Source organism: Pristiophorus japonicus, chromosome 32, assembly GCF_044704955.1.
Source record: "Pristiophorus japonicus isolate sPriJap1 chromosome 32, sPriJap1.hap1, whole genome shotgun sequence".
Taxonomy (NCBI): Eukaryota; Metazoa; Chordata; class Chondrichthyes; family Pristiophoridae; genus Pristiophorus; species Pristiophorus japonicus.
Window position 1 is genome coordinate 11,830,937 of NC_092008.1, and position 11,129 is coordinate 11,842,065.

At 47.1% G+C, this 11,129-nt stretch overlaps 1 protein-coding gene across 1 annotated transcript; it reads left to right on the top strand.

Moving 5' to 3' along the window:
- The first annotated feature begins 1,371 nt into the window (after positions 1 to 1,371).
- Positions 1,372 to 4,830, top strand: LOC139240622 (tubulin alpha-3 chain-like). Its single transcript, XM_070869178.1, has 5 exons — positions 1,372 to 1,392; positions 2,520 to 2,742; positions 2,875 to 3,023; positions 3,324 to 4,004; positions 4,531 to 4,830. Exons 1-5 carry the CDS (start codon positions 1,372 to 1,374, stop codon positions 4,828 to 4,830), a joined length of 1,374 nt encoding a protein of 457 aa, XP_070725279.1.
- The last annotated feature ends 6,299 nt before the right edge of the window (positions 4,831 to 11,129 follow it).

An 11,129-nucleotide genomic window follows, 5' to 3' on the forward strand; every position in this document is an offset into this window, starting at 1 on the left:
GAACTCTGGCCGCTCCTTCGCCCCGACCTGGCCCCGCACTGCAATCAGCGACCTGGCTTTGCAGCCGTCGCCCTCCTGCAGCAGCACGGTCCCGGCCGGCAAGACCATCAGCAGGCCGCGGCCATTGGAGGGAGCAGCGTGCGGTGGCCCGGCGCGGAAATCGGTGCGGTCCCGGCCGGCTAGACCATCAGCTAATTGAAAGGTTCAATGATAAATGGAGATTAGAACTCTGAAAGTTGCAGGTCTGATAGATAGAGACCAATGAAAGCGGGTCTGATGGATTGGAATCTGATTGATGGGGTTCTAATAAATGGGGGTTATTAATGTGTTAGATTATGTCTAATACAGGCAACTCTCGATTATTCGTACACGGATCTAACTGAGAACCCGCTGCAACGGCACTTTTAAAAACTGTGATTCTGTCCCGTGTACAGCTGCACGCGACCATTAAACCCACCCCACACACAGTGCTGCGCTGACACACAGCATTATCACTACACACAGAGGAAGGGCTTTATTTTATAATAAAGTTTAATGCTGTATGGACCTTAAAGGAATCCTTGCAGAGTAACATTTGTACTTATTCTCTACGCAGTTCGGGAGTCAAGCCTATGCACACGGATCCCTTCTTAATTCCGATTTATATATTTATAAAACTTCTAATCAAACTCGTCAATCAAGTTAACTCGGACCTGGACAGTCTGTCCGCTCATACTGCGACCCATCCTCGCGTTATCAGATCGAAGGCATTGATCCCAACCCCGCTCTTTTAAGGCACTGTCCAGATCATCACGCTGGAAGCAAGTTCAGAGGGGCCAAAGATTTATCCAACTCTTCCTCTCTTCCCTGCCGTTTTTCCGTTTTCTGACACTTCTGCAACTCTATTCATAGGCAATCAGATCAGCAGACTGTCACTTCGGAACTCCTCTCCAAACATAAAGAAATTGGGATAAATCTTGGTGAATGTGCTCTTGTTTAGTCTGGTGTATCACTGAGGGTGCCGCCCGGCCTCGCGGGTAAGAAAAGCCGAGTCTCATTCGACCTCCAGGACCCAAACATTCTCGGCAAGTACGTGCACTCGCCCTAGCGGCAAAATTGTTTACCCGGAATAGCCCGATCCCGGAGGGCCTCAGATAATCGAGAGTTGCCTTGTAGATGAAAATTTGATGATTAGAGGCCTGATGGATAGGAATCTGCTTGATGCGGTCTGATTGCGGCCTGACTGAGGGGAGTCTGACTGATAGGTGTCCAATAGATATGAGCACCGCAGATGGGATCTGATGGATGTGGTTTGATTGAAGTCAACCTGATGACGGGTGTCTGATTGATGGTCATCCAAGAGATGGGCCTAAATGGACGTGACTGTGAAGGATGGCGGTCTTACTAATGCGGGTATTGCAGCTGGGTCCATCTGAATGGGTATCGATGAGAAAACATAGGAACACAAGACGAGGATTAGGTCATTTAGCCCGTCGAGCCTGTTCTGCCACTCAATGAGATCGTGGCTGATCTGTGCCCTAAATATTTATAACCACCTTTGCCCCATATCCCTGAAAACTTTTGCTTGGTCAGACCTAACATTATCAATTGACCGAAGAAGAATTGCCGCTTGTGAAAGAGGATCTGATAGCTAGGGTGTGATACGGCTTTGGTTAATGGAGACCCGACTGTTGGAGGTGTTGTTGATGATTGTTTCATAAATGAAGGTTTGATTTCTGTGCGTCTGTTTGATGTGGGTGTGATTGATGGGGTCTGATTGATGTGGGATTAATTAGGGTCTAATTGCTGCGATGTGATTGATTGAGCTGCGGTTAATGGGGGTGTGATAGATGCGGATCTGATTGCTGATGTTCTGATTGATCGGGGTTTTATTGATAATAATCTGATAGTCAAAGCTGCTCACTTCTTGCCTCATGTTCCGCCTTGTACACAAAGGACCAATCAGCTCTCAGCACCTTCGAACCTTCAGTGTTTCTGTTTCCACAAGCAACCGCAGCCCTTTATCTCACCGACCAATCAGAGGCCGATTTGACTGAATAGCAGCGTTCTGACCCGCGCGGTATAAATAGCGGGAGCGGCGACACCCGCCACATTCTCTGGAGCTGCGAGAATACACGGAGATCATGGTGAGTGGGCGCGGGGGAAATGCACAGGGCGACGGTGTTGTACCGAGAGAGAGGGATTCACAGGGAAAGCGGAGCCAGGGGGAGAATGCACTGACACAGTGGGAATGCACTGGAACAGTTCGAAGCCGCGGGGATCGCTGGAGACCGGGATAATCCACGGGAATGAGAGAGATAGTCCCGAGCAATGGCGGATTCCTCAAGGAGCAGGTTAACCAGCGATAAACAGCGGGGATTTACAGAGGAAGTGGGGAATCTATAGAGATGGACAGGACCCAGAGGTTACTGTAACACAATGCGATGCTGCCCACACAGCCCTCTCCTTCCAATCCCACTGACTGTATAAAGCATTACCCTCCTACCTGTGTGAGTAATCATGTGATCTTCCCTATTTAGCGTGAGTGTCTTTCAATCCACATTGGCCAGGCGGGTGTGCAGATCGGCAACGCTTGCTGGGAGCTGTATTGCCTGGAGCATGGGATCCAGCCGGACGGGCAGATGCCCAGTGACAAGACTGTCGGAGGTGGCGACGATTCCTTCAACACTTTCTTCAGTGAGACGGGGGCGGGCAAGCACGTTCCCCGAGCCGTGTTTATAGATCTGGAGCCCACTGTGATAGGTAAGGGGAGTGATTGTTGGTGGGTTGGTCAGTCAGTGCTCTCTCTAATCGCACTGCACCGTGGCCTGGATGTATCAAAGTTACTGCAATGTCCTGTATTCCTGTCCTTAAGTCTCGGTTCTCTGCCCCCAGATGAGGTTCGCACCGGCACTTACCGACAGCTCTTTCACCCCGAGCAGCTCATCACCGGCAAGGAGGATGCGGCCAATAACTACGCACGGGGCCACTGCTCGGTCGGCAAGGAGATTGTGGATCTGGTTTTGGATCGTGTCCGGAAGCTGGTAGGTTGTGTACCGGCTCCCAAAGATCCAGCGCATCGGCTCAAACTGCCCCGTCCCACTTGCACCCACACTGCTGACCCAGCGTGTCCCACAGTGCTATCCCACTCCTGATACTCTGCTACCTCCTCGCCTGTTGCAGCCCACGCACACTCCCACCCACCCAACTTCTCTTCCACTCCAACTGTCCCATCTCACCAGGGACACTCTGTACCTTTGCTCCTGTCCAGTTACTCACTGTCCTTTGGGGATGGATTCCATTTCTCGCTTCCATTTAATAAGTTGTACTTTTTTTGCCCACAGGCTGACCTGTGCACAGGACTACAGGGTTTCCTCATCTTCCACAGTTTCGGGGGTGGGACCGGCTCGGGCTTTACTTCGCTCCTGATGGAGAGACTCTCCGTCGACTACGGCAAGAAATCCAAACTGGAGTTTTCCGTTTACCCAGCGCCGCAGATTTCCACCGCGGTGGTCGAGCCCTACAACTCCGTGCTGGTCACCCACTGCACCCTCGAGCACTCTGACTGCGCCTTCATGGTGGACAACGAGGCCATTTACGACGTGTGTCGGCGTAACCTTGACATCGAGCGTCCCACCTACACCAACCTCAACCGTCTCATGGCACAGTTAGTGTCGTCCATCACAGCGTCACTACGGTTCGACGGTGCCCTGAATGTGGATCTGACTGAGTTCCAAACCAACCTGGTCCCCTATCCCCGCATCCACTTCCCGCTGGTGAACTACGCGCCTCTTATTTCGGCCGAGAAGGCTTACCACGAGCATTTATCCACGGCGGAGCTGACCAACGCATGCTTTGAGCCAGCCAACCAGATGGTGAAGTGCGACCCCCGCCAGGGCAAGTACATGGCGTGCTGCATGCTGTACCGAGGGGACGTGGTGCCGAAAGATGTCAACGCAGCCATCGCCACCATCAAGAGCAAGCGATCGATCCAGTTTGTTGATTGGTGCCCGACTGGGTTCAAGGTAAGTGTGGCTTCTGTGTCCAATCCATGGGCCCCTGAGAAAACATGCACTGTGACAACCTGATCTCCCACGTGAACAATACGGCTGTTCAGACCGGGTCAAAAGATGTGCATCCATTCAGGAACAGTCCCTCCCCATTCCTGTCCCAAAGACTTGCTCCCTCTGACGCTGGAGGTGGAATTCTCAGCTTCAATCCTTGAATGCAGTCCTGAATGTCCCAGGAGAGGTCCTGCATTGAAACGAGGAAAAAGCCTCCTGAAATTAATGCACACTTTGTTGTAGATGAGGTAAGGAATTGATTGAGCTCCTGAATGGAGTCACATGACACAGTGAGCTTACATCAAAAACTGAAGGTATAAAACTGGGGAAAAGCCCAGTGAATGACCAGAGCCAGAATTTTGTACAGTGAAAGTCACAAACTCGTTCTTAAATTTATCTTTCTGTAAATGAAGTGCCTGCCAACAGATGTGATTTTCAACCTTCTTTTTCTGCAACTGAAATCTAATGTATTCTCTTTCCCCCACAGGTTGGCATCAACTACCAGCCCCCGACGGTGGTGCCAGGGGGCGATCTGGCAAAGGTGCAGCGTGCCCTCTGTATGCTGAGCAACACCACCGCCATTTCCTTGGCTTGGACCCGCCTCAACCTCAAATTCGACAAGATGTACGCCAAGCGGGCCTTTGTCCACTGGTACGTGGGAGAGGGGCTGGAGGAAGGGGAGTTCCAGGACGCACGGGAGGACATGGCGTCACTCGAGAAGGATTACGAAGAGGTGGGGGTCGATTCTTCGGATCTCGACAAAAAGGCGGAGGAGGAGGAAGAATAAGATTTATTAATTTAATGAGTAAAAATAGTGTAACTTTAATTCACACTGATGTAATACATTATCATTAATTAATACATTTATTTTGAATGATTTTGGCATTGTGTCGATGTAAAAACCCCAAATACATGACAAGGGATTGAGAACACGGTGTAAAGGAAGAAGGTTGAAGTTAGAATCAATCAGATTCAATGGACCGAGGACAGGGATTAATGCAACTCCACAGGGCTGCAGTCCTGGTGTCACACAGCACTTCAGTCACCAAAACACCCCCCATTGATAGATGGTTGCTCTCATAGATAAAGTATCTGACAGATATAGGCCTGATAAATGGGTATCTGATTGATGGGGCCTGTTATATGGGCGCCTGTTGGATGGGCGTCTGCTGGATGGGAAACTGATTGATAGGAATATGATTGACAGTCATTTGATTGATAGTGATCTGATAAGAATCTGATTGATAGTTGTCTGGTAGATGGGAATCTGATTGATTGTGGTCTGATAGATGGGAATCTCATGAATATGGTTCATTGATGGGAAACGCAGATTTGAATCTGATAAAAGGGGCTGTGATATGTGGGATGTTATTGAAGGAAATCTGATCGAAGCGGCTCTTATTCATGGTAATCGTTTTTGTTGGGGTTCTTGGTGATAATAATTTGATTAATGGGGGCTGATTGATGGGAATCTGGTTGATGGATGGCTGATAGATTGAGCTATCGTATATTTGGGGTCTGATAGATCTGGGTTTGATTTATAGGAATCGGATAGATGGGAATCTTCTAGATGAGGATCTGATATATGCGGGTCTGATTGTTGGGGGTATGATAGATAGGGATATGATAAAGGGGATTCTGATTCTAGCGGTTGAGATAGAGGGTAATCTGATTAATGGGCATTTGTTTAATTGGAATCAGATAGATGGGTGCCTGACAGATGGGCGGCGGTTTAATGGGAAGTTTCTTCACGGGGGCTAATAGAAAGGGACCAGATTGATGGGCATCTGATTGATGGGGTGGATAAATAGTACAATGATAGAAGTTGGTCTGATTAAAACGAATCTGATTGGGAATCGCATTGATGGGCATCTGTTTGATGGGGTGGATACATAATAATCTAAATAGATGTGCGTCTGATTGATGCAGGTCATTGATGGATCTCACAGTTTGTGATCTAATATATGAGAATCTGATAGATGAGCTTCCAATTAATGAGAGTCTAATTGATGGAAATCTAATTGATAGGGTCTCTTATAAATCGAGTCTAGAATTCTGAAATTTGCGGGTCTGATAGATGGCGAGCGATGAAAGGGGGGTCTGATGGATAGGTATCTGCTTGATGCGGTCTGATTGCTGGTATAGATGGATCTCAAAGGTTGCGATTTGTTTGATGGCGATCTGATTGATGGGAGTCTGACTGATAGGTGTCCAATAGAGATGAGCATCGCAGATGGGATCTGATAGATGTGGTTTGATTGAAGTCAATCTTATGATGGGTGTCTGATTGATGGTCTTCCGATAGATGTGCCCAAATGGACGTGACTGTGAATAATAGCAATCTTACTAATGCGGGTATGGTAGATGGATCTATTTGAATGTGCAACGATTAGAAAACATAGGAACACAGGACTAGGATGATGTCATTTAGCCCCTCGAGCATATTCCGCCATTCAATAAGATCGTGGCTGATCTGCGTCCTAAATTCTTATATCCACATTTGCGCCATATCCCTGTATACCTTTGCTTGGTCAGACCTAACGTTATCAATTGATCTAACAATAATTGCCGTTTGTGGAAGAGAGTTCCAAATTTATACCATCCTCTGCGTGTTGAATGGTTTCCTGGAATCATAGAATTATAGAAACAGAGCAGGACGAGGCTATTCGGCCGGCCGAGCCGGCTCTCTGCAATGGCACTTCAGCCAGTCGCATTCCCCCACCCTTTCCCTGTAGCCCAGCATTCCTTATCCTTCAGCTACTTATCGAAATTCCTTTTGAAAGTCGCGATTGAATCTGCCTCCTCCACCCTTTGGGGCAGTGCATTCCAGATCCTAACCACTCGCTGTGTAAAAAAAGTATTGATTTTATGGCGCCTTTGCTTCTTCCCCTTCAGCCTTAACTTGCTAACTTCACTCAGGAAAGATCCGGGTTAATTTTCAAATTTGCCCCCTAACCCTAGAGTCTCAAACCAGCGGAAATAACTTCTCTCTATCGACTCCCTCAGTCTGTTAATATCTTGAAAACGTCCATCAAATCACCGCGTCACCTTTTTAAATTCCGGGGCACATAACATAGGTTTGTATAATCTCTTCTCGTATTTTAAACCTTGGAGTCTGGGTATTAATCTGGTGAATCTGCACTGCACTTCCTTCAAGGCCAATATTTCCCACCTAATGTGCGGTGCCCTGAACTGTTCATTGTAATCCAGGTGTGGTCTAAAGACAAGTGTTGGTGTATAACGGCAGGCAAGTGTTGCTGTATAAAGGCAAGTGTTGCTGTATTGCTGTATAAAGGCAAGTGTTACTGTATAAAGGCTTTGTATAGCTGTAGCATAACTTCCAGCGCCTGGTATTCTAGTCCTCTAGATATAACGGCCAGCATTCTGTTAGCCTGTTGGATTATTTTTTTGTACCTGTCCATGCCATTTTAGTGATAGAAACATAGAAACATAGAAAATAGGTGCAGGAGTAGGCCATTTGGCGCTTCTAGCCTGCACCGCCATTCAATGAGTTCATGGCTGAACATGCAACTTCAGTACCCCATTCCTGCTTTCTCGCCATACCCCTTGATCCCGCTAGTAGTAAGGACTACATCTAACTCCTTTTTGAATATATTTAGTGATTTGACCTCAACAACGTTCTGTGGTAGAGAATTCCACAGGTTCACCACTCTCTGGGTGAAGAAGGTTCTCCTCATCTCGGTTCTAAATGGCTTATCCCTTATCCTTCGACTGTGTCCCCTAGTTCTGGACTTCCCCAACATTGGGAACATTCTTCCTGCATCTAACCTGTCTAAACCCGTCAGAATTTTAAACGTTTCTATGAGATCCGCTCTCATTCTTCTGAACTCCAGTGAATACAAGCCCAGTTGATCCAGTCTTTCTTGATAGGTCAGTCCCGCCATCCCGGGAATCAGTCTGGTGAACCTTCGCTGCACTCCCTCAATAGCAAGAATGTCCTTCCTCAAGTTAGGAGACCAAAACTGTACACAATACTCCAGGTGTGGCCTCACCAAGGCCCTGTACACTGTAGCAACACCTCCCTGCCCCTGTACTCAAATCCCCTCGCTATGAAGGCCAACATGCCATTTGCTTTCTTAACCACCTGCTGTACCTGCAAGCCAACCTTCAATGACTGATGTACCATGACACCCAGGTCTCGTTGCACCTCCCCTTTTCCTAATCTGTCACCATTCAGATAATAGTCTGTCTCTCTGTTTTTACCAGCAAAGCGGATAACCTCACATTTATCCACATTATACTTAATCTGCCATGCATTTGCCCACTCACCTAACCTATCCAAGTCACTCTGCAGCCTCATAGCATCCTCCTCGCAGCTCACACTGCCACCCAACTTAGTGTCATCCGCAAATTTGGAGATACTACATTTAATCCCCTCGTCTAAATCATTAATGTACAGTGTAAACAGCTGGGGCCCCAGCACAGAACCTTGCGGTACCCCACTAGTCACCGCCTGCCATTCTGAAAAGTACCCATTTACTCCTACTCTTTGCTTCCTGTCTGACAACCAGTTCTCAATCCATGTCAGCACACTATCCCCAATCCCATGTGCTTTAACTTTGCACATTAATCTCTTGTGTGGAACCTTGTTGAAAGCCTTCTGAAAGTCCAAATATACCACATCAGCTGGTTCTCCCTTGTCCACTCTAGTGGAAACATCCTCAAAAAATTCCAGAAGGTTTGTCAAGCATGATTTCCCTTTCACAAATCCATGCTGACTTGGACCTATCATGTCACCTCTTTCCAAATGCGCTGTTATGACATCCTTAATAATTGATTCCATCATCTTACTCACCACCGATGTCAGGCTGACCGGTCTATAATTCCCTGTTATCTCTCTCCCTCCTTTTTTGAAAAGTGGGGTTACATTGGCTACCCTCCACTCCATAGGAACTGATCCAGACTCAATGGAATGTTGGAAAATGACTGTCAATGCATCCGCTATTTCCAAGGCCACCTCCTTAAGTACTCTGGGATGCAGTCCATCAGGCCCCGGGGATTTATCGGCCTTCAATCCCATCAATTTCCCCAACACAATTTCCCGACTAATAAGGATTTCCCTCAGTTCCTCCTCCTTACTAGACCCTCTGACCCCTTTTATATCCGAAAGGCTGTTAGTGTCCTCCTTAATGAATACCGAACCAAAGTACTTGTTCAATTGGTCCGCCATTTCTTTGTTCCCCGTTATGACTTCCCCTGATTCTGACTGCAGGGGACCTACGTTTGTCTTTACTAACCTTTTTCTCTTTACATATCTATAGAAACCTTTGCAATCCGTCTTAATGTTCCCTGCAAGCTTCTTCTCGTACTCCATTTTCCCTGCCCTAATCAAACCCTTTGTCCTCCTCTGCTGAGTTCTAAATTTCTCCAAGTCTCCGGGTTCGCTGCTATTTCTGGCCAATTTGTATGCCACTTCCTTGACTTTAATACTATCCCTGATTTCCCTTGATAGCCACGGTTGAGCCACCTTCCCTTTTTTATTTTTACGCCAGACAGGGATGTACAATTGTTGTAGTTCATCCATGTGGTCTCTAAATGTCTGCCATTGCCCATCCACAGTCAACCCCTTAAGTATCATTCGCCAATCTATCCTCGCCAATTCATGCCTCATACCTTCAAAGTTAGCCTTCTTTAAGTTCTGGACCATGGTCTCTGAATTAACTGTTTCATTCTCCATCCTAAAGCAGAATTCCACCATATTATGATCACTCTTCCCCAAGGGGCCTCGCACAACGAGATTGCTAATTAATCCTCTCTCATTACACAACACCCAGTCTAAGATAGCCTCCCTCCTAGTTGGTTCCTCGACATATTGGTCTAGAAAACCATCCCTTATGCACTCCAGGAAATCCTCCTCCACCGTATTGCTTCCAGTTTGGTCAGCCCAATCTATGTGCATATTAAAGTCACCCATTATAACTGCTGCACCTTTATTGCATGCACCCCTAATTTCCTGTTTGATGCCCTCCCCAACATCACTACTACTGTTTGGAGGTCTGTACACAACTCCCACTAACGTTTCTTGCCCTTTGGTGTTCTGCAGCTCTTATCCATATATATTCCACATCATCCAAGCTAATGTCCTTCCTAACTATTGCATTAATCTCCTCTTTAACCAGAAATGCTACCCCACCTCCTTTTCCTTTTATTCTATCCTTCCTGAATGTTGAATACCCCTGGATGTTGAGTTTCCAGCCCTGATCATCCTGGAGCCACGTCTCTGTAATCCCAATCACATCATATTTGTTAACATCTATTTGCACAGTTAATTCATCCACCTTATTACAGATACTCGTATTACGGATGATCTATGGTACATGTACATCTAGGCCTCTTTGGACCGCCACTGGGTCTAGCTTTTCATGATTTAAAAAGTACTCTGTTGTATCTCTTTTAGGTCCAAAGTGGATAACCTCAAATTTGCCTACATTGAAATCAATTTGCCACAGTTTAGCCCATTTGCGATGTAATTCTATGCTTCCATTTGCTAACAAAGCCGCCTATCTTTGTGTCATCTGCAAACGTGAATAGATGGCTTTCTATCCCATCATATAATTCATTAATAAATATGATGAATATTTGTGGCCCCGATACTGAGCGTTCCGGGACACCACGTGACATATGCTGCAAATTAGAGTACGCGCCCTTATCCCTATTCTGTCTCCTACCGCTCAGCAAATCTCCTAAACATGTCAATAATTTGCCCCCAATTCCATGAGCTTCAACTTTAGCTAACTGTCTCTTATGATGATGATGATCATCATCATAGGCAGTCACTTGGAATTGAGGAAGACTTGCTTCCACTCCAAAAGTGAGTCCTTTGGTGGTTGAACAATCCAATAGGAGAGCTACAGTCCCTGTCACAGGTGGACAGACATTCATCGGGGAAGGCGGTGGGACTCATTTGCCACACGCTCCTTCCGCTGCCTGCACCTGACCTCTTCACACTCACGGTGTTGAGATTCAAAGAACCCAACGCCCTCCCGGATGCACTTTCTCCACCTAGGGCGGTCTTCGGCCAGGGACTCCAGGTGTCAGTGGGGGTGTTGCACTTTATCAGGGACG